The 23,698-nt window shown below is 50.6% G+C and overlaps 1 protein-coding gene across 8 annotated transcripts in view; it reads right to left on the bottom strand.

The window, feature by feature from the left end:
* Sptan1 (spectrin, alpha, non-erythrocytic 1) overlaps window positions 1-23,698 on the bottom strand; it is a gene marked incomplete in the record, with an annotated part of 59,990 nt that overhangs the window by 26,156 nt on the left and 10,136 nt on the right. For 5 of the 8 annotated variants that reach the window (XM_005413564.2, XM_005413568.2, XM_013509404.1 and 2 more), the window contains 23 exon segments: window positions 171-369; window positions 1,421-1,480; window positions 2,571-2,719; window positions 3,979-4,113; window positions 4,408-4,500; window positions 6,052-6,269; window positions 7,232-7,354; window positions 7,514-7,757; window positions 8,066-8,247; window positions 8,721-8,925; window positions 9,140-9,295; window positions 9,423-9,500; window positions 9,775-9,885; window positions 10,693-10,830; window positions 11,492-11,593; window positions 12,642-12,777; window positions 14,150-14,304; window positions 14,379-14,523; window positions 14,627-14,760; window positions 16,130-16,276; window positions 16,533-16,673; window positions 20,591-20,716; window positions 22,256-22,495. In XM_005413564.2, coding sequence (XP_005413621.2) covers window positions 171-369; window positions 1,421-1,480; window positions 2,571-2,719; window positions 3,979-4,113; window positions 4,408-4,500; window positions 6,052-6,269; window positions 7,232-7,354; window positions 7,514-7,757; window positions 8,066-8,247; window positions 8,721-8,925; window positions 9,140-9,295; window positions 9,423-9,500; window positions 9,775-9,885; window positions 10,693-10,830; window positions 11,492-11,593; window positions 12,642-12,777; window positions 14,150-14,304; window positions 14,379-14,523; window positions 14,627-14,760; window positions 16,130-16,276; window positions 16,533-16,673; window positions 20,591-20,716; window positions 22,256-22,495 — 3,417 coding nt within the window. 8 annotated transcript variants of the gene reach the window in all.

Genomic DNA, 23,698 nt, shown 5'->3' with positions numbered 1-23,698 from the left:
TAAAATTAAAAATAAATTTAAAAATAGTCTGCATGTGGGGTCTCCCCACAAGCTAGAGCGAGAGGCAGGATCTCTGCTGGGGTCGGATCTGTTCTTCCGGGCTGGGCAGCTGCGGCCAGGTCAGGAACAGCAGCCTCAGCTAGGCATGGGCCCGGCCCTGGCGCCCTCACCTTCTGGAAGTCGTCGAACTTCTTCTGCAGCACCTCGACCTGCTCCAGGTCCGCGCCGACCTCCTCACTTGTGAGCGCCGCCTCCTTCTCGTGGATCCACTGCTGCAGCTCGTTGGCCTCACGGAACAGCATGAACTTCTTGCAGCTCTTCTCCAACATGCCTTTGCGCTTCTCGCCCAGTTCCAGCAGTGAGTGGTATCTGACATGAGCCAAGGGGTGAGGAAGGCCGTTAGCGACCCCAGGCGCTAACAGAGGCGGCCACCAGGTGTGTCCGAGCCGGGAGCTGGGCATGAGTGTAGGATGACGGTGCGCTGGTGACAGGGATCAGGATGTTGGGAGATGAGGCTCCTGAGTCCCCAGACTACCGCTGCAGGAATAAGCACACGCTGACCTGGTCACAACCAGGTGGCCCAGCAGCAGGCACACTTGTCCCTGGGCCCATTTTGCACTTACGATATCATGACCACAAATGGCTGAAACCAAGCATTTGAGCACAGAAACACAGGGTTCATGCGACTACGGCTGAGACAGATGGGTCTGTGTCACATACACAGAAGGGCTCTCCTCTCTTATTGGTTCTCTGAGCAGCCCCGGGTTGGGGACGCACACCCGGCCTTATAGCTTTCCAGGAGGTTTCATCCTCAGCACCTTCCTAAAGTGAGATCACTGTTCTTCAGAAAGTTGTGGCCACTTAAGGAAATCAGGCAGCGTCGAGTCTCTGTGCCATTTCCTTGTCTGGGACACTAAGAAAACTCAGAGAATATTCCAGCTCTTGGGTGCTAAAATACAAAAAGCTGAATTCTGACTATCTTGAGACACAGAAGTGACAAACTTGATAAAAAACAATGTTGAAAATTCTTAAGACCACCATTAGCGCTAAGCTTCCCAAACAAATAAGCAAGCAGTGAGTTACCAGGCATCAGAGAACCGAGAGAGGCCTTCAGCCTCTGTCCTACTCAGGAACGCTACAGCACTGGCCTCGGATTTTTGCCCACTGGGGCTGGTCCACCAGAGGCAGAGGGAAGGACACGTGCTGCACACAGGTACACACAAAAGCCACCGACAAGAACAGCCGTCGCCACCAACACGCCAGCACCGAGACCTCGCCCCTGCCAGCGAAGCCACCACACAGACCCGCGTCCCTTCCACCACCTCATCTGTCTAGACGAAGAAGCGCCTCGAGAGAAGCGCAGGGAGCATGGATGGGCGGAGCAGTGGACACGGGTGTCAGCAAGGCTAGGCCTACTCACAGTTCTTCCACCTGTTTCATACGCAGAGATACACTGCCGGCCTCCTTAGTTATGCGCGTCCTGCACAGAGGGTACAGCAAAAGCATGCACGAATTAGTGGGATTAACCCGCAGGAGGGAGAAGCGGCAGCTCCGGGCGACCGGTGCCATGACGGGGGCGCTTGAAGTAGGGAAAAGGGAGGAGTTATTCCAAAGCTCTTAGAAGTGCCCGGCCGGGAGCGCAGACGCAGGAAAATTAAATGAGAGGGTTAGTTCACTTTCATTTTCTTGACAATCCACCACGCTGGATCAAGGTAGACTTCCCTGCACTGCAACTGTTAGCTTCTGAGAGCGAAGCCCAGGGAGAAATGGGCTGGGAAGGCAACTTAATGGATTGCTAATAACCATATTTTTGCTCTCACACTTATGACCCAGGCCACTAAGAATAGAAACCCAAATCTCTCATTCTTGTCTCAACAGTAAGAGAATCTGGATACGTAAAGACTTCTGGTCTTTTTACGGATCACCAGGGTGAGGAAAGTTCTATTATTCTTCCGCTGGGGGAGTGTGTTTTGTGGGCAATTCCCAGGTATCCAAAACTGATTTCATTAGTGGAACAAGACATGCCCTAAAGGAGGAACACAGGGCAGCATGAGGGTTTAAATGGAGCAGTGAGGACAGAGCCGCCTCATATAACATCAGCTCCAGTCTGAGAACACAATGCCACGACACAGAGACGCTCTCTAAGCAGCTGTCCAAAGCAGGCCAGAGGTGAGGGTTGGAAAGTCTGAATGTCCGATTTCAAAACGCATCTTGAGGGGCTGGGGATTTAGCTCAGCGGCAAAAAGCGCCTGCCTGGCAAGCGCAAGGTCGTGAGTTCGGTTCCCGGTACCGGAGAAAAACCAAAAACCAAAAAAAAAACAAAAAAAAAACGCATCTTGAACCACAAGACAGAAGTTAAGATGGCAGAAATTTGAAAAAAAACAAAGCCAAAGGGGATTAAGGTGGCAGGCACACATTTGGGGCAGTCTGAACAGGGAGGCCGGCAGGTTAAATGCAGCTCTAGGAAAGTAAAAGGTGGGCGGCCAGGCTCGAGGCCGCGGGACACTGCCAACACCTCAGCCTGCAAGGGACAGACAGACCACGAGAGACACTGGGCCCCGTGTCCTTACTGGCTGTCAATCTGCTCCTGCCGCAGGGCGATGCTGCCCTGCTCCTCCAGCAGGTTCTCCCGTGACGCTGACTGGGCGGGGTCCAGCTTCTTCACGTAAGCAGCGGGGACAAAACCCTGACGATCATTCACTTCCACTTTCCACCAGTCCTATGGGGACAAGGAAGAGAGAGCAGATCGCTTTGTGCAAGGCCATGCCGCACTGCCACGCACAACGCCAGACATCCCAGTGCTTAGACACCAAGAAACTGTGCTGCCCCGCACAGCAGCTACTCGCCACCTGTGCCTCTCAAGCGTCCAGCAAGTCTGAGTCAAAAGTCAGCACATACTCAGCTGGGCTGGCCACAGCTCACGTGCTCACGCTCACACGCGGCTGGCAGCCACCCTGGGGCAGCACAGACACCTGACACGGCACCATCACGGAAGTTCAGCCACAGCACTGCTCTGGCATGAGCCAGTCAGACCAGACAAGTGGTACTGCTTTAAACCAGAATCAAGAGGAGGAGGATGGCAATCACAGGTTTCCTTACTGACTCATAGTGAAGTTAACTAGGCGAGGGAATAAGGAGGATCAGACCGGGGATACAGCTCAGCAGACCGGGGATATAGCTCAGCGGCACAAGCACCTGCCTGGCAAGCACAAGGTCCTGAGTTTGATTCCCAGTACCAAAAAAAAGAAAAAATAAATAATAATTTAACCAAAAAAGAAGAAAAAAAGGGCTGGGGATTTAGCTCAGCGGCACAGTGCCTGCCTGGCAAGCGCAAGGTCCTGAGTTTGATTCCTGGTACTGGAAAAAAAACAAAAAACAAACAAAAAAAAAGGAGGCTCTTACGGGGCCAGAACCTCTCTCTGGCCTTAATCAAGACAGGGACCAGATCCTTCAGGGTCAGTCAGGTTGGATGTGGAGGATCTTGTACCTCTGTTTGAGGCCGCTGTCAAATCGGCACATGTCAAGGAAGAGGGGCCGAGGACCAGGCAGCGTGGAAGCTGGGAAACAAAATGCATGAAGCGACGGCACTGCTGTCCTCAGCCACCTGCCAGGCCAGAGCACAGCGCTACAGGCCATGCTAACAAACGAGGGGCTGGGCATGGAGCTCAGTGGTAGAGCACTCGCCTAGTGCTCCTGAGTGTCTCTCTCTCTCTCTCTTTCTCTCTCTCTCTCTCACACACACACACACACCCCAAATGACAAAAAAACCAACGCAACAGGCGGTGCAGACAGATGCTCAGTGAGGAGCAACACTGCCATGTGTGGGACTGTGCACCACCCGCGGGAGCTGTTCAGTGCCTTCCTGGTCGCACCCACACACAGCCCAGGCTGGCAGACCAAGGGGACACTGAGGAGGAAGCCTCTCAAGGTCACCTCGGGTGCTGACGAAAGGGGCACCGGCCGTGTCCCGAGCCTTGCCTTGTTGGTGCTGTTGAGCAGGGTGAGGATGTCTCCTTTCTTCATGGTCACCTCTCGCGGACTCTTCTCCTGATAGTCGTAGAGTGCCAAGACCAGCTCCTTCCCAGTCTCATCATCCATGGGGGCCACTTGTTGCTGAGAATCCAAAGAGCAAGCAGATAAGGACACCCACGACGTGCCACCCAAGTAGACAGCAGGGTCTCCGGCGGTGGCACCGCATTTACCAGCGCACACTCATGGGAGCACGTCCTCAAAGCTACCAATGGCATCTCACAGCATTTGGCATCTGTCAAAAATCTTACCTTAGCCTGTCTGATCACAGACATGTATGTCACAGGAACACCGGCTACGGCTATCAGCGTGGCAGACAGTATGAGTCCGGGGACGTTCCCTGGCTCCCCCTCCCCCCGTCACCACTGATGTGCTCACCCGGCATGACTGAGCCTGCTCCCGAAGTGCCTGGATGCTGCTGCCGTAGGCACTGAGGTCCGACATCAAAGCTTCATGTTTCTTTAGCAGAGCCTGAAGCCAAATGACACATGAGCGACAGTGCAAGGAGCCGGAGTCCCATCCTCTGCTTCCCTCCCTGAAGTCCCCTCAGTCATGTAAGTGATCTCCTGCTCTACAGACCGCCCCTTCCTTTTGATTTCCTGAGACAGGGTCTCCCTATGCAGTTCAGGTTGGCCTCAAACTCAGAGAGATCCTCCTGCCTCTGCCTCCTGAGTGCTGGGATTACAGTATGGGCCACCATACCCAGCTACCTTCTCCCCTTGTTTTTTTTTTTTTCTTTTTTTTGAGACAGGGTCTCGTTATGCAGCTCCAGCTGGCCTTGAGCTCACCTTGTAGCCCAGGCTGGCCTTGAACTTGCAATAATCCTCCTGCCTCAGCCTCCCGAGCGCTGGGATTACAGGCGTGCACCACCACGCCTGGCTTTTCTCCCATTGTTGAAGATCAACATTTAATCTGGGGGAAATATTGTGATTTACAGCCTCACACTCAACTTCTACCTAATTATGCAGTTTTGATATTATACAAACAAAGATATATGGAAAAACAGTATCACGTGTACTGGTGAGTGCACTACCCATCCTGAGAAAGCAAACACTGCCACTAAAGCTGGCTGCGTACACCACTCGTCCCTTCTCCACATCTGCCGCTCCAACCTTTCCCACTAATACCACTTCCAAAGTTTTCATTTGCCCTTCTTTTGGGAAAACATGCAGAGTTCATGTCATTTTACTCAACTCACTCCAGTTTTTTGTTTCTTTTCTTCTGCTTTTTTTGTCTTTTTGAGACAGGGTCTCCCTATGCAGTTCAGGCTGGTCTTGAGCTCACTTTGTAGCCCAGGCTGGTCTTGAACTTACACCGATCCTCCTGCCTCAGCCTTTTGAGTGCTGGGATGACAAGCGTGTGCCACCACGCCAATTCCAGTTTCTAAGACTAGCAAAAAAACCTATAGACATGCCAGGTGTGGTGATGCACACCTGTAACTCCAACACTTGGGAGGCTGAGGCAGGAGGACTGGGAGCTGAAAGCCAACCTGGGCTATAAACAGTGGGAGGAAGAGGGGTAAAGGGAAAGTAGTACTTTTACACCTTTATGAGTAGAAAGAATTACCATAAAAAAAGACCAACAAAAAGTGTATGTACAGGGGCTGGGGACTTAGCTCAGCGGCACAGCGCCTGCCCAGCAAGCGCAAGGTTGTGAGTTCAATCCCCGGTACCAGAAAAAAAACAAAAAAAAACCCTAAAACAACAGTACGTACGTATGTTTGTGTGCGTGTATGTGTGTGTATAAGCGTGTATGAAAAGCGCACATGTGGTGATACAACTGTGCACATGCCTACGTGCACAGGATAGCGAGAATAGAGCAGACAAACCCATAACGGGTGCAGTCAAGGTGGGTGACAGGGAGTCTTCCCTCTCCTTTAGTTATGACTGAATTTCCACGACAGTGAAAAACATTCCAGAACCATCGCTGAGACCCTGCTCCTTCCCCACATCGTGGCTTCTACCTCATTCCTGCCCCAGTCCTGGCCTGCTTCCTGCCAGGCACAGCCGAACCCCCGGTTACCTCGGCAGAGTCCTCGTCCTTCCCGTAATCCGTGCTGCCCACGATGGGCTCCTTCTCCCGCATCCAGGACTCGGCCTCATTGGCGTCAGCAAAGTACTGCTGGGCCTGGAGCGAGTCCTCCAGGTCCTGCCGCCGCTGGGAGGCTTTGGCTTTGAGGGCCTCCCACTTCTGGTTCAGCTCGTGGAGCTTGGCCTTTACGTCCTCTGCGGCAAAGTGGCCTGCGGGGGAGGATAAGTCCAGCCATCATCACAGAAGGCCCAGAGGAGGCTTGTGTGCGCTCACAGTGCTCTCACTACGCTGTAGGCAGCCCTGCCTGGTCACGTCACATTCCTACCGAAGTTCAGATTCTAAGCCTATAACAGACAGCTTCACTTTTGCCTTCTCAAATTGTCTCGTTCTAGGTCCTAAGCAGCAGACATCCCAGATGGTAACACTATCATCGAGAATTAATACAGTCACGCACTAGGGATAGTGGCACGGCCTGTAAGCCCAGCACTCCAGAGGCTGAGATGAGGGGATCAAAAGTTTGATCGCAGGCTTGGCTACACAGTGAGAGCTCCTTTCAACCAAAAAGAAAAACAAAGCAAAACAAAACAAGTAATAAAACCAACAGTACTGCCATGGTCCTTCGTGACTGAGACTTCAAGTGCAGGCCACCTCTCAGGCCTGTACCTACTTGTGCTCACTTGGCCTCCATCAGGAGGAGGTGTGACATTGTCATCAGTACCCTCTTTTTTTTGTCTTTTTGAGATAGGGTCTCACTATGCAGTTCAGCCTGGCCTTGAGCTCACTTTGTAGCCCAGGCTGGCCTCGAACTCGAGACAATCCTCCTGCCTCAGCCTCCCGAGTGCTGGTATTACAGGGTTAAGTTCTTTTGGGGGTTTTTTTTGAGATAAGGTCTTATTACGTAGGTCAGGCTGGCCTTGAACTCATTGGACTCACTAGGTAGCCCAGGCTGACCTGCCTGCCTCAGCCTCCCGAGTGCTGAGATTACAGACATGGGCCCCCACACCCAGCTAGTATCCTCTTTTACAGATCAGAAACAAGGGTTGGCAAGGGTTTGGCCTTTGGTCATGGCCTTCCAGTCAGAAAGTGCATTGTGCCCATGTCTACGCACTTGCCCAGTAGAGGGGAAGAAAGGAGCGCAAAGCTGTCACACTGGCCAGGGACGGTCACTCACCTTCCTCCACCATGGCGTTCCCCTTCTGCGTCACTGCTTTGATGCGGGGCTCATGTCCGGCAATTTCTGCTTGTAAAGCTTGGTGTTTCTTTAGCAGGTTCTGGACTCCAATTAAATCCTTGCCTGAAAGCAGAAAGTAGAAAGCACTCCCTCATCCTCTGGCCCCAGAGAAGCGGCAGCACCCAATGTCACTCTCCTCAGTGCCACCGGGGCATCAGCACAGGAATGGAGCTGCAACCTAGCATACTGCAGCACAGCCTGTCCCGGCGGAGGCAGACTCACCTCTGTTGGTAGAGGCTGCAATGGGCTCCTTCTCTCGGATCCACGTCTCCTCGTCCTCCACATCACGGAAGAGCTGCTGCAGACGCAGAGAATCTGCCAGCTTCTGTTTCCGGGCAACCATGGGTTCCTTGAGGGCCTCGTAGCGAGCCACGAGCGCCTCCTGCTTCTTCTTGATGTTTTCTGCATCAAAATGGCCAGCGTCCTGGAACTGGCGGGCCTGAATGGTGATACCGTCGATCCGATCCTGGGAACGTGAGAGGACAAAGCCTTGGAAACCAGTGTGGAGCGACAAAGCTGACTTTATTACTATGCGCGTTTTCTCCCGTAAGAAGAAAAACAGGATGCCTGTCCCACCCCGAAGTATTCTCCCTGCCATCTCCTTCTCTCGCTTTAGGCTCCAGCAGGGCACTGAGAGACAACCTGAGCAGCAGCGTGGAGTTCCACAGTCACCCATCCCGTCCGCCAGCACCAGTGCTGCCCTTCGATTCCTGCCACTCTTCCCTCCTCGCTCGTGCAGTCCCATGCCAGGCTCCCGCCCTGGTGCCCACGCACCTGGTGAGCAGCCACATCCGCCTCCAGCAGGGCGTGCTTCTTCTGCAGGTTCTGGACGTTGGTAAGGTCTTTGCCATAGTCATCCGAAGCCAAGTGTCCTTCTACTTCATACAGCCACAATTCAATGTCCTCCACATTGCGATTAAACTGCTGCTGCTGGTTCGCTTCGCGAAGCTTGATTCCTACGCAAGAAGGCAAGTTTGACGTTCTTTTGGTTAAGAGAGTATTTCCACCACACCGCTCACAAGCCACGTCCCTGGTGAAGGACTACGGTGAGAATCTGCACTACTGTGGCCCTTTACCACAGGGTGCCGGCAGCCCCTGCTCTACCTTCTGCAGATGGATGGGCAGCTGTATGGAAAGCGCTCCAGCTCCATGACCTCAGGGCCTCGGGGCTTTACTGAATGTCCTCGGCTCACCTCACAATGCTGGTGTTCAATGGTGAGGTGTGATTTGCTCCTTCCCAGCACCCCCACCAGCCAGCACATTCACTCACACTTGCCAAATCAGCCAAGAGAGAGAACCCAAGCCAAGTAACTCCTGCACAGGAAATGCTCCGTGCCCAAAGTCATCACCCACTTTCCCTGGGCATCTGTGTCCCCCAACACTTAACCAGGAGAGAGCACGCAGCTCCTCAAACATTCCTGTCACCTACCTTTCAGCTCCGTGGCCTCTAGCAGCTTCTTCCACAAGCTGATGACCTCATTCATCCGAGCGGCTACTTCGTCCTTGGCATAGTGGTTGACATCGATGAGCTTTTGCCCAGCCTTCTCCAGGGCATCGATGCGGCTCTGGTTTGCAGAGAGCTCAGCCTCAAAAGCCTGATGCTTCTGTACTTTTCCTTGCAGATTGGACGGGTCCTGCCCGTGAAAATGAACAAAGGGTTCTGTTTGGAACCAGCATCTGTCTAGGTACTCTGCCTCCCTTCACAGTGATATTTACAGTGTGTGCATAAAATATCCAGGTCCTGTTACATAAGCAGGTTGTGTAGTCCTGTCTCTTTACTCAGCTGTGATGAATGACACCAAGGTTTACTTTACTACTCAGGAGCCACACAAGGCTAATGGTGTTCACCTTATAAGCTTCATCCGTGGCAGTTTTCATCTTCTCATTGACCCAGCTCTTGAGCTCATCAGAGTCACGGAAAAACTGCTGCAAGTGGAAGGAGTCGGCCAGCTGGGCCCTGCGATGCATGGCTCGCTCGTGCAGGGCGTTGCGGCGACTCAGCAGCTGAAAGAGAGGGATCCCTGTGACTCTCCAATTTTTACTCCCAAAAGTTGTCGGGCTCTAGGGACAACTGTCTTAGAAAGGACCCCTCACACTGCCAGGAAAGGGCACGGAGATCCTAGGAACTCACAGCATCTCGGCGAGTGGCCACATCTTCCATTGCGTAGTGATTGTTCTGGATTAGCTTGGTTGCAAACTCGTCCAGTGCCTAGGAAGGAGGAAGGTGATTAAGTCAGCATGGTTTCCAGCCTGGGTACTGAACGCCCTAAGCCCAGCACTTCAAGGTTCACACCCCACAACTGACAGTGGCCAAAATTTCACCATGTACAGGGTGTCAGGTCCCCAACAAGGTGGCTGTCATGACTAGGAGAGCTGAGTGCTCCTGGAGGGCTCTGCACAGAGCTCCCATTAGAACTGCTCAGAACCTTTCCAGAAAGAAGGGGACCCTGCTTCAAGGGTTCTTGATGACAAGAAAGTCTTACTGTAATCTTTTCCTCCTGGGCACTGAGAGATTTCTCGAAGTCCTCATGTTTCTTGAGAAGCGCTTCCACACTGTCCAAGGAGTCGCCCAAGTCTTCGTTCAGCAGGAACGCCTTGCAGAGAAAAGGGACAGCCTTCAGAATCATGTCCTGGGCTCTGACCCTCTAGAGCTTGAAAGCCACAATACAGAAAGAAGGAAAGAGCTTCTCTGGCTACTAAACTCTGAGATTGCTCCTGGGAAGTCTAGCATCCTTTCACGTTCACTTAAAATCAATCCAGTACCATCAAAAAATCCTTGCTTCACATTCTATTATTTTTGTTTTTTGTTTTTTTGCAGTGCTGGGGACTGAACCCAGGACCTTGTGTCCAACACTGAACTACATCCCAGCCCTTTTTATTTTTGAGATTGGGTCTTGCTAAGTTACCTAGGCTGGACTTGAACTTGTGACCCTCTGCCTCACTCTCCTGAGTAGCTGGGATTACAAAGATGTGCCAGCTACCTGGCTCTGAATCTTTCTTCAAATAGCTTTTGCTCCTTCTCTTAGATTTAGATTATACATAATGATAAAAATCTAGGGAAAAATCTTTTCTGCAAATAATTCTTTTGTCTTTTTGAGATGGTCTTCCTATGCAGTTTAGGCTGGTCTTGAACTCACTTTGAAGCCCCGGCTAACCTTGAACTCACAACAATCCTCCTGCCTCAGCCTTCCGAGCACTGGGATTACAGGCGTGCCCCACCACACTCGGCCTCTATAAGTAATTTTATATCCCACTCATCTGAAAAACTGAGACCTTTTCTACCATGCAGAGAGAAATGATGGCAGAGAGGACAGAAGGCTGCTTGGTCCCTGCCTTCTGCTCAATCTGGGGCTGAAATGGCACCCATGTAGGTGGTCAGCAAGGCCCTGTGCATGAGTTACCTCCTGTTTGCTCATCCAGTTGTCCACCTGCTCCGTGTCACGGTAGAAGAGCTGCAGGTCCATGCACTGCTCATACTGCTGCCTACGCAGCTCCCAGAGCTCCAAAAGGGCAGCTCTCTCCTCCGAGAGGATGGTCAGCTTGGGTGACAGAAAGCAAAGTCAGCCTCCTGCCCTTAGTCAGAAACGGGGCTTGCTGGGGAGGCCAGATCTCATGGTAACCCTTAGCTAATCCTGATCTGCAAAAGAGGCTGAACTGAATGCACTGTGTCAGCCTCATCACAGGAAATACACAAATAGATGCTGGGGTGCACATGTTAAACATGAGTGGGAGGCCCTGTCATGCACATTACTACAAATGATGTCAGACAGATTGGCAGACAGAAGAAAAAGGGCCCTGTGAACAGGAGGCTGTCCGAGCAGAGGAAGGACTCAACTGAGAAATGCCACTGGGTGGGCCCTCCACAGAATCTCTCAAATAAATCCCTGAATGTGCCAGACTCATTTTATAGAGATTTGTTTCATCTTTGCTCCAACTACTAAAATAGAAGTAGCTCTCTGCAAATTCCCTTTTTAAGTAGCAAATGTGTCACACATGTCCCAAGTTAAAAAACAAAAGCCTGCCCTGGCAAGGCAGCATATATGTATACATCTTTTCTTAACCCCCTGAAGGGAAAGCTGCTCCCCTGCAGGCAGAATCCCCAGCTGTGTTCTGACATGGGCTGGTAGATGCCACATCTGGGCGCTGACGGACGCATTCGCACTTTCTGAGCCTGGCTTCCCCAAAGAAGGTGCCCCTAACCTTCTCCCGGACTTCATCCGACGCATAGTGACCGGCAGCCAGCAGCGCCTGTCCAGACTCATCTGCGGACTTAAAGCTGTCTTCATGGGCATCAATTTCACCCTGCAGAGGGAAAGGGCACAATTTATTCCTAGCACTGTGTAAGAGAAAGTGAGCTGTTGAATTTCAGTATCAGAAGTCAGACTGGCACATCTGAAATCAGAGTGAGTACGTGACTGGGCGCTGTGTCCCAGCCATCAGCCTGAGTCATCCGATGTGAAAACCATTTACAGGCTGAGAGCGCCCTTCTGCTGGCTTTGCAGGCCACCGCTGTCACTGGCCCGGTTTCCTCATGGGGCTGAGCCCTCCCCGCTCTCCCACTGGCCTGCCTGGCTACCCTGTGCCCAAAGATTTGTTATCTATGACTTAACAATACCTGGTACGGTGAATTCCTCCCTCCTCTACCAAATCTTCAAAATCAAAGGTTTTTCTCCTTCCAGATTGATTTTGTCATCAGCTTATTTCATCCCAAACACACACGCAACTACTTTTGCAGGGTTTTAGACTAGAACTGCACTGAATATCTCTGTCTTGGGGAGAGTTTACACCTTTACACTAAGAAAGTCATCCCACCTACTCAATTTTCCTTTAATGTCTTTCAACAAAACTTTTCAGCTTTCTCCATGAAGGTCTCATATTTTTTTTTTGAGACAGGGTCTTACCATGCAGCCTAGACTAACCTTGAACTCACAATCTTCTGGCCTCACCCTCCTCGAGTGCTGGGATTATAGATGTACAATACCATGCTCAGCTCTTATACAAATTTTTAAAAAGTATTCTCAAGAACCTTATATTCTCTGTGATTACTTAGAAAATCTCTTAAGGGTAAAGCCTATTTAAGATCTGAGATAACTAGTTTTCCATAAAATAACTGGTGAGCTACTGGAATATTCAAATTTACTCAGAGTTATAAAATGCAGTATTTAAACAGATGTTTCTAAGACAGCACAGATGACATCCCAAGAAACAGCACCTGTACCTCCCAGGCCTTTATGGATCACAACCACACCTCCCCTAGAAGGAGGCAGAGCAGGTCTCCAGGGCCAAACTCCCAGCCTCGAGGGACGGTGAGGTACTGACACATGCACTGAAGCCCTGGTGAGGTGGTTACCTTGTGTTCCTGGTGTCTATCCAGCAAAGCCTCAGCTCCAGCCACGTCATTGGCGAGCTCATCCGCATTGATGAGGGCTTTCATCTCAGTAACCCAGCTGGTGAGGTCCCGGAAGTCAGCAAGGAAGCGCTGGAGCCTTGGGAAACCAGAGGTGTCATTAGCTCTTCCCAGGGGTGGGGGTGGGGGTAGCGTATGTGTGCAAGCACGTGCACGCAGGCAGGGTGATGGTTACCTCCCTAGAGCCTCAAGTATACATTCTCAAAAGTAACAAATCAGCTGGGCATGGTGGCACACACCTGTAACCCCAGCACTTGGAAGAATGAGGCTTGTTTCAAGTTCGAGGCCAGCCTGGGCTACAAAGTGAGCTTGAGGCCAGCCTGGGCTACAAAGTGAGCTCAAGGCCAGCCTGAACTGCATAGCAAGACCCTACCTTAACACACACACACAAACACATACACACACACAGAGGAACAAATCATACACACTCTAGTCCTGGGAAATAAAAAATTCTCAACCTAGACTGAAAGGAAAGTAAGAGAAGGCTGAAATCAGTCCATTTATTTCTTTATTTTTGGTATTGGAAATTGAACTCAGGACCTTGGACCTGCCAGGCAGGCACTTATGTCGCTGAACTATATCCCTGACCCTCAATCCCTTTAAAAAGTAGGTTCATCTGGTGTGGTGACACACACCTATAATCCCAGCACTTGGGAGGCTGAGGCAGGAGGATCACCATGAGTTTGAGGCCACCCTGGGATACATAAGTGAGTTCAAGGTCAACCTGAACCACACAGTGAAATCCTGTCTCAAAAACAAACCCAAACAACCAAAAACATAGGTTCTGTGTATCACTATAATGCCCCAATCTTTTCCCACATACATCTTTTGTGTGTTCTTTGAGACAGAATCTGGCTGTGTTTCCCAGGTTAGTCACTGTTCTACATGCTAAGTTTGCTTATTTCCAGGGTCAAATAGTAGGTCAGTAAAAAGCATTGTTTTTCTTTCTTTTCTTTTCTTTTTCTTTTTTTTTGAGGTAAGGTCTTGTTCTGTAGGTCAGGCTGGCCTTGAGCTCATTTTGTAGCCCAGGCTGCCCTCCCGAGTGCTGGGATTCTAGGTGTGCACCACCACGCCCAGCTCCCTTTTTTAAATTTTGAGACAGGCTATCACTCAGTTTCTAAGTTGCCCAGTCTGGACTTGAACCTGTAACTCTCCTGCTTCAGCCTCCCAAAGCCCAGGGATTACAAGTGTGTGCCACCAGGCCTTGCTTGACAGCTCCATTCCAATTAATCACCAAGAAGAAAGACAGGATAGAGTCTTTTACGAAGTATAGATACACAACCTCAAGTCTCCAAGCAAACATAATACAGGCGAGAAGGGGTGGTCTACAGTTTCTTAGGATGAGGTACCTGGCAGTGTCCACACGACAGACCTGACCCCTCCCTCCTCGTCCCTCTCCTCTACAGTAGAGTGGGGGACACTGGCTGGGGAGCCCTGGAGGCTACTCCCACCTGTATGAGTCATTGAGCCGTGCATGTCTCTCAGCTGCGAGCGTGCGGATCTGCTCCCAGTTGGCGATCAGCTCCTCTCGCTTCACGTGGATCTGGCTGGCACTCATAGGGTGGGACTGCTGCAGGCGGTCGGCCTCGGCGCACAGGGCCTTGACCTAGAGACACGCTCTGTGAGAGCCACTCTGCGACCCTGGCAGCTTACTTTGAGTCAGGTGTTCCCCAAACCCACCTTGTCCTCCAGAGCAGCAAGGTCTCTCTCTAGACCCTCGTGCTTCCGAAGCAGGGCCTGCACACTTGCCAGGTCTCGGCCAAAATCGTCAGAGGCCATCAACTGCTCCTTTTCCTTAATCCAGCTGATGGTTTCATCCACATCCCTAGGGAACACAGGATCCCAGTCAGACACCGGGCCACAGACCTTCCCACACTCTTCCAGGAGATGCAGGACATGCCTGGTGCTCAAAGCCTCTGGCTCAGTACCTGTTAAAGCGCTGCACCTCTGCTGCTCCAAACAGCTTCCCCTGCCTCTGAAGGGCCAGGCCCTTGAGCCGCTGCCAGGCGGCATTCACTTCGTCCTGCTTGGTCTTGATCAGCTCCTCCTCAGGGTGCTGTTCCTGAGCAAGAACAGAAGAGACCAAGTTTGTCCGTCAGCTCTGGCTCCTCCAACCAGTAACCCTGAGCCTGGCTTCTTCAAGCACGTGCATGGCCGAAGCTTCACCATTCTAAAGAAATCTCCATGGGAGAACTAGCAATTTCCCATGTGAAATGACATGACCCGAAACTCAGGAGAGTGCCACTCCCTCTCATGAATGGGGAGGGCGTTGTGTGTCCCTTGGGATAGTGCGGGTGGTGTACAAGGGTCGCGTGCATCAGCACCAGACGTTAACGAACGCTTAGGCTCCAACTCTGTGCAAACCTCCCCACTGCACCTGCCAGCCGAGTGCTCCAAGCCTGGCATTTCGGGTGCTCAAGGGGCTGGTAGGCATTAGTGCCCACTCACACCATTCTCAGGGCTCAAGGCTTTGTTCTGGCTTCAGACTGCCAACATTGTGTTACAAGTCTCTACCCACCAAGCATGCTTTATTACTTCATTTGGTTTTAATTACAGAGAACAGCTCAGGTAATGAGGGGAGGCTGGGAGAGTGGGTGTGGCCGGCCTGCCCTTCTCTAGCACAGCGCTGGCACGGGGAGGGAACGCGGTGTCTGCACAAGGGCAGAAAAATTTGAAGTCTATGCCCCTCAACAAAAACTTTGCCCAAAGTAAGAGTTTACTTCCTCCTGTCTGAGGTCCTGGAACACTGACCCCTGCGGCTGGAGCGAGAATGAAAAAGCAGTGTGCAGCATGGGGCAGGCAATGCAGAGGGGCTGTCTTGCCCCCTTCATGGCTCTAGAGCTACTTGTGGGGACCCTGTCCATCGCAAGGGGCCCCAGATTCCCCAGAGAGCCTTCAATCAAAAAAGAAGGGAGAGCCAGGCATGGTGGCGCACACCTGTAATCCCAGCACTCGGGAGGCTGAGGCGGGAGGATCATCACAAGTTCAAGGCCAGCCTGGGCTACAAAGTGAGCTCAAAACCAGCCTGAACTGCATACTGAGACCCTGTCTCAAAAAGACAAAAAAAAAAAGGAAAAACAAGGGAAAGGAGGAACAAAAGGCCCGAGAGACACCTGCCAATACCAAGCAAGCGCTCCCACCACACCCTCTGCTAAGAAACCTAGAGACCCAGCTCCAGCAGCCCCATAGAAATCACCCCACCTGTCCAAAAGTGGGAGGAGAAAACAGACCAAATGAACTCCGCCCTTCCGGCCCAAGGCCAGGGTTAAAAACCACATTCTCATTCAGGAGTCAGCGTGGGCCTTCCTTCCGAACCTCTTAACAAAACTCAGGCGTGCTCATAACAACTTGCTCCCTCAGCAAGTAAGGGTCATGGCATGCTGGGAGGTTACAGGAGATGTGGCGAGGAACGCTGGCACTGTGCCAGTTACCTGGATGAGTTTGGCAGCAAACTGGTTCACTTCATTAACTCTTTCTTCATGAGCAGCCAGATCTGTCTGAAACTCTTCAAATTTCTTCTGCAGAACCTCCACGTGCTCCAGGTCCTGGCCCAGCTCCTCTGAAGTCACAATTGCTTCCTAGTCATGCACCAAAACAGAGCGGGGTCACCAGCCAGCAGCTGGGAACAGCGCTTCCTAGAAACTTAGCGAGACAGAGGCATCAGGGCGGGGCCTCGGTGGACAAAGCTTTGTGTGCCGTAGCCGCTCTCATGGCATCCTGGACCTGGGACCCCAGACTCCGGAGTCAGAGCACAGACAGCGCTGGAGAGCTGCTGGAGACACAGCAGGCCCAGCTTCCCCTTCTGGCAACCCTGGCCGGCGGAAACGCACATACCTTGTCATTGATCCAGTCCATCACATCCTCACACTCCCGCAGATACTGCACCAACTTCTGGGCCTGCAGCAGTTTGACCCCCTTCTCCCTCATCTTCTCCAGAAGCAATTCCCACTGGCGGTGCAGCTCCATCAAACGAGTCTGGAGGTTAAAAATAGACTCCTAAAAGGCTGACAACTGGCTCTGTGGGATCTGGCTCTCCCAGAGAGCTCTGACAAGTCAGAGCCAACCTCACGGGCTCTGAATAAAGATCTTTTAAAAAGATAATCCCGCCGGGCATGGTGGCACACACCTGTAATCCCAGCATTCAGGAGGCTGAGGCAAGGGGATCACTGCAAGTTTGAGACCAACCTGGGCTACAAAGTGAGCCCTACCTCCATTAATTCAAAATACAACCTTCATCATTTTCGCTCAGTTTCCACATTAATTCTTTGTTCTCTTTTGTCCTGCTTTGAGACAGGGTCTCACTCTGTAGTTCAGGCTGCCCTTGAACCCACTGTGTAGCCCAGGCTGGCCTTCCTAATTTAACTGAGAGTACAAAAAAGTACATACATTAGTGTTTTCTGTGTTTTTTGAATCAGTGTTGTACTTAGTCTTAAAAGTTACAAAATAATGGACCTTTCATAGTTATATTTTTCCAGTTTATCTCAAAGAGGTTTTTCAATTATCATTATTGTTTGCACATTACATAATCAGTATTATTAAGGTACTAATACTTGTTAAGGTAGGGTTCCTAGGTCAGGAAACTAACAAGCAGAAAGAGGAAGAATTAATGTGGCTCAGGTGGCAGAGGCAGGAGGATTACCACGAGTTCGAGGCCAGCCTGGGGTACACAGTGGGTTCAAGGCCAGCCTGAACTACGGAGTGAGACCCTGTCTCAAAACACGACAAAAGAGAACAAAGAATTAATGTGGAAACTGAGCAAAAATGATGAAAGTTGTATTCTGAATTAATGGAGGTGAGGGGGCAAAAACAAAACAAGAGGCCTTAAAGATATCATACATGTGAAGATTATAAAGACCACAGGAAAATTTTAGGATGCCAGGAGAAAAGATGGGGTCCTGTAATGTCATCCGCTAACAAAAACGATGTCTGGCAAAGATTAGGACCATCTGTGAAAAGACAGTAGTCAAACACATCTCAAAGATGATTATTTCAAATTGCACCCAAGTAGCATCCACGGGGCCAAAGGTGTTCCCCTCTCAGCATCTTCAGGGGCTCACACCACAGGCCCAGGGAGGACATGAGATGGGGATCTGAGAAGCACTCCAGCCTCAGGGACAAGTCGGGCCTTGGTTCCACCCACCGGAGATACAGGGAGTTTCACACCACAGGCAGGGGGAAACCAAACAGAAAGGCTCAAACAGAACAGAAAGGAGGTGGAATCTGGGATCCACCCATCACTAAGCGCCACTCCCAGCAACAAAACCGGAAAGCCAGGGGACGCTCAGCGTGGGTGGAGTCTCTGTGAAACAAGAATGACTGTTTCAGAGAGAAAGCAGGGAGAGACCGGCGCTCACACAAGTCACTTCCGCCTGTGGGCACGGGCGGCCCGCAGAGAGAAGTGAAGGCACTCCACGGCAACCAGCAGCACGACAATACTCCACCTACTCGGATGTGGGACCCGATGTGGGTGGCGGTGACTATGGGGCGCCACGCCGTCCGGTATGGTGTGAAAGTCTAAACCAGTGACAGACAGGTTATGCAGGACACACACAGCCCTCCAGGCCACCCACCTTCCTGCGCGCTCAGGCTGCCTGCCACACAGAGCTGTTGAGCTAGGGACAAACTGCCACAGTGGGATCACCATGGGAACTGGCAGCAGGGATATACACAGCAAGCTAGGGCTCCCTGCTCACACATGAAGACACAGGAAGACCAGGGAGAAACCACTCGGGCCTGCGGCAGGCCTCACAAACTGCACCCTCACACACAGCACTAAGGCGGGGCCTGCTCTGGTACGGGAGGGAGTTTCCCATGCCTGTCTCTCTAATCTCATTGATCCTGCAGGTCAGAGTCCAGCTTTAAAGGTCGGCTACTGTTGGAGAGTGTGAGTGGGCAGGGAGCAGGTGCATTTCAGAAGCACCCAGAGCACAGGGTGGAGAAGAAAGACAGCCTCTGACTCAGGTGGATTTCTCAACAGGGGCGGGGCCAGCAGCCGAAGCATTCAGAGACGCAGGTGGCACAGACATGGAGGAAGGAAGGACTGAAACACAGGTGGAGGGGGACAGTGAATTGTTACTGGCACACACAAAAAAAAGCCAGACGTGGTGGAGCACGCCTGTGATCCCAGCACTCGGGAGGCTGAGGCAGGAGGATCATTGCAAGTTCGAGACTAACCTGGGCTACAAAGTGAGCTCAAGGCCAGCCTGAACTACATAAAGAGACCCTGTCTCAAAAAAGACTAAATAAATAAATAAATAAATAAAAATAAAGAATTGTTACTGGAAGAAGGAGGGGCAGGCTGAAACTCCAGCTGTGGCATCTGTCAGATGTGAGACTGGGCAGCTCACTCAGAATCCTTGCGCCACCTTCTACCCTCCCATACTGGCCACCTTGGAGTTTATTGTGAGACTCAGAGATTAGCAAAACGCCTGTACATTAATAGCTACTAACAGCTGCTCAACAAACAGCTGTTAACAGTATATTTAATGTTGTTTTCATAAATCATCAGAAGGATGGAGGGTGCACAAAGTCAGATTCACCACTGGTCTATTTCTCATGTTCCTGACCTGTGACCTGGTTATGCGACTACTCGCCTGCCCCATTCCCTCTACCAGGAAAATAATAAGCAAGCTGATTTTACTCACTGTAAGGCCTGTATATGAAGTGGTGGGAAAATGAGGAGATAAGTATTTGTATTTAATTGCATGGATTATATCACTCAAATGGTTAAATATAATTAAGTAGTTGGTCATGGATTTGGAACTTACTTTTTTCCTACTTACAATTATTACTGGTAACAAGGCTAACTACAAGTCTTCAATGAGACTGCAGAATACAGCGGAACAAACATAAACTGGCGAATATTTATTGCTGAAAACCACTATCTTGGATCCTGAGGGCATGACACCTCCAAGACGGTCAGCAGGGAACAGACAAGGATGGAACATTTCTAGCTGAGGCTGAAGAATTCATCTGAATCTTTGGGACTGCTTGACAGTGAAGGCCTAGAAAAACCTGGGTCCTCCAGGAACCAGGAACCACGGAACATGGTTTTGGGGACATGAAATCAAACAAGACACAAAAGTACAAGGACATCAAAGACAGGCAGGAACCATCCACTCCCTAAGGAACTTGGTGTGTACCCTCATCATAAAGACATGCTTTGTCCCCTAATCCTCTGGAATTAGAAATAAGAAACAAAGCAAAGACTGATCAGCCGCTGTCCTAACTCCGAAACAAGCCAGACGAGGAAGTTCGAGGGTACCTGCCTCGAGGTAGCCATGTCACCACGTCACAGCCCAACAAGTGCCAGGTCATCCCTCAGAGCTGGGCCTCTCCTGGGTGCAGTCTAGACCTTGCGACCCACCCAGGCCAAGTCACCAATGTGCGCATGCTCTCCAACGCAGAATCTCCTCTAGCGTGCTGATGGTCCCTCTGTATCTTTGGAACCCAACCCCCAAATTCTCTGGTTTCCTTCACATGCCCCCGTCTGGTCACCATCTGTAAACGTTCAGCATCCACTTACGCACTCCTCTTTAACGTGGAGCAACGTCACTCTGACATGTCCCACTAGAAGCACATTAATGCCTCACTGAGTAAACCAACTCTGATTTACATTCGTGCTGAATCTGAACACAGAGGCAGGATTTGGGCAAGTCCTTTAAGTGACTCTAAGTCCTCTAAAAAGCTGGAAAGAGGGCTGGGGATTTAGCTCAGTGGCGCAGCGCCTGCCTGGCAAGCACAAGGTTGTGAGTTTGATTCCCGGTACCGGAAAAAAAAAAAAGGCTGGAAAGAGCCTATCCTTCTGGGAGCCCAAACTGACATGCAAGCCTGACCCCACATCCCTCTTCCTCCCGGTGAGGCCTTCCGCGCTGGGGGCGAACCATACTCACCCGGATGGTCTCTGATGCAAAGTGCCCTTCGGAGATCATCAGGTTTCCAGTCTCATCCAGCTTGACGATGGCTCCAGAGTTGGCCTGCACTTCAGCTTCAAAGGCTTGGTGCTTCTGAAGCTTTCCCTGGTGGGGGCCCATGAAGTGAGCCACCAATGCGACACACAGCACTCACCCTGTCCCCAGCCCCTCGTCCCTCCCCTCTTCAGTCCCGTCCCTCTCAATAAAGGGACCCCACTCAGCAGGACTCATCTTTGCTGGCCTTCTGCAAGACTGGCCCATGAAGCACACCACCTTTCCAGGTGGAAGATGCTACAGAATAGCGTATTTTTATGTCCACAGGAAACGAGCCTTCACGTGGCTACAGACCCAGCATGGCAGTCATCTCACAGCCCTTAGCTACTCTCGGCTAACCCACCCATCCTCACGACCTGAGGCTGGGCTCTGCTTGCTGCACAAGTCATGCTGTTCCTGCCCACCACACTGTGCTTCTCTACACCTCTTCTTTCATCAAGAACTGAGCTAGGAAGGGGCCTGCAGGGCAAGGATCGCACTTAACCAGCATCTGTGGTTTTCCCATCTTACACTATGTGGGGTAGTAAAGGAAACACCACGGGCCCAACTACTGTTCCACCTGCTACTAAAACAGGATGCTACAAAAATCTTTCACTGAAATAGCTAGGGGTGGGCTGGGTATTTAGCTCAGAGGCACAAGCGCCTGCCTGGCAAGCACGAAGTCCTAAGTTCAATTCCCAGTACCAAAAAAAAAAAAAAAAAAAAAAAGACTTGCTCAGTGATAGCTATCAGGAGGGTTTAGGATATAGCTCAATGGCACAGTGCCTGCCTGGCAAATGCAAGGTCCTGAGTTTGATTCCTGGTGCCAAAAACAAAAAATAGTCCTGGTGGAGGACAAAACAGAGTGTGTGTCGGAGGGTGCCACATGCTTGTAATCCTAGCACTGGGGAGGCTGAGGCAGGAGGATTACCAGTTTAGGCCAGCCTGGGCTGCAGAGTAAGTTCAAGGGTAGCCCGAGCTACATGGCACTCGCCTGTAGCTGTCTCAAAACAACAACAACAACAACAACAACAAAAGAAAAAACCTCAAAAAAAAAAAAAAAAACAACAGGCTTAGGCTTTGCTTTTGGTAAGACTGATTAATAAGGCTTACAGGGATTCATTACCATGAATTTTTGCGAAAAAGAAGACTGTCAGCATGTCTTTCTCAAAAATTCACAGTCCGAGACTACAAGACTTCTCTAGAATAATGCTTAAGGATCACCAGTGGTTTCAAGGCAACTGTTTGAGAACCAGCAGTTTAAAGCTTCCAGAAAATCCAGGCCTGGTGATGCACACCTGTAATTCTAGCACCTGGGAGGCTGAGGCAGGAGGATCACAAGTTCAAAACCAGCCTGGACTACAAAGTGAGTTTACAACCAGCCCAAACCACACAGTGAAACCCTGTCTCAAAAAAAAAAAAGAATGCATCCAGAAAAAAAAAGTTAGTGTCACCAAGATTCCACACTCTTCCTAATGTACAGGAGGTTTTAGGACAGTGAGCTGGCACCTCTGATCTGTGTTCTCTTGCTGCCCAATCTCTGCCCGACTTTTGGGCAACAATGCTTGGACTCTTGAGTTTGGGTAGGAATTTCAGGAATATCAGATGTACCTGCAAGTTGGTTGGGTCTTTGTAATTCTCATCGGATGCAATTTGAAGTTTTTCCTGAATCCATTTCTCGAGCTCCTCAGCATCTCTTTGGAAAAACTGGAATCGATAGGAATCTTCCAGCTTCTGACGCCGCAAGGTCGAGAGCTCCTTGAAGCGATGGTACCGGTCCAGGACCTGCTGCCGCCTCTCCTGGATATCCTCTGCTGTTTCCAGCACCTTGACCCCGCTTGGGTCCATTTTCTGAAAAGACAGAATGGCCGAGGATATAGCTCAGCAGCATAAATGCTTGCCTGGCAAGCCTGAGGTCATGAGTTCAATTCCCGGTACCAAAAAACAACAACAACAAAAAGACAGACTGTCCTGAGATAAACACCCCAGGACACTGAGACAGACTCCAAGGGATAAGGCTCTCTGAAGGTAAGACAGAACCATCAGATCCCCCAGGAGACAAATGAACTGAGAAGGCAGCCCCTCCTAGGAATCGAACAATCAAGTCCTCTATTAAAAAATAGCTATCCACAAATGAGCACGGTGACACAGAACTCCCCAGAACTCTGGGAGCCTGAGGCAGGTGGATCCTGTGTTTGCCTGAGCAATTTAGCAAGACCCGGTCTCAAAATAAATAAAAGCAGATTGGAGACATAGCTTAGTACACAGGCCTTGGATTCAATCTCCAGGCCCTGAAGGAAAAAAAAATCCAGCTCGCCACTCCACACAACCCCTCCTACCTCCTGGGACCTCAAGGGAGGCCCAGCCAACAGGCAATGAAACAACCAAATGAAAACCATGAGTGGAAATTGTGTCAGTCCCACAAGGGCTTAAGGGTTCAAAGGCAACATCAATATTGGTATTCAGAGAATTATTGAGAAGCTCATTTGAAAGTCTTTTCCTTTAATCTCTGTATTTCATGGCGTGGAAGAGTAGAATGAATTACTCTCATTTAAATCAGTTTTGCTATCTTTCCAGATGTTGGCCTGATATTCAAGGAAAAGACTGACTGTAAAATAACTTGAGTTGTTAGCATCAATAAGCAACAGAAGGGCTAGGGATGTAGCTCAGCAGCACAGCACTTGTCTGGCAAGCGCAAAGTCCTGAGTTCAATGCCCAGTACCCCCCCAAAAAAAGGGGCTGAATTTATCCAGACAAAATAGTTGTTTTCTCAGTTTCTCCAAAACGTCATCCCTACAAGTCTTCAGACTATCACACTGCCTGGGCAAAGATGAATATTCATACTTCATTTAAATATGCATAATGAAAAGAAAACACAGTAAAGACAGAAACGTGTTTTGTGTCCATGGACCAACTCCCCACTGATGAAGATAATCATTATGGTATGGCAAACATGGGCTAGTAAAATTTTTTTTAAAAAAAGAAAGAGGGGCTGGGGATTTAGCTCAGCGGCAAAGCGCCTGCCTGGCAAGCGCAAGGTCGTGAGTTCGGTTC

Source organism: Chinchilla lanigera, unplaced genomic scaffold, assembly GCF_000276665.1.
Source record: "Chinchilla lanigera isolate Chin_1 unplaced genomic scaffold, ChiLan1.0 scaffold00169, whole genome shotgun sequence".
NCBI classification, from domain to species: domain Eukaryota; kingdom Metazoa; phylum Chordata; class Mammalia; order Rodentia; family Chinchillidae; genus Chinchilla; species Chinchilla lanigera.
Note: the sequence above shows the minus strand (reverse complement) of the source record. Positions and strands in the feature narration are given on the sequence as shown.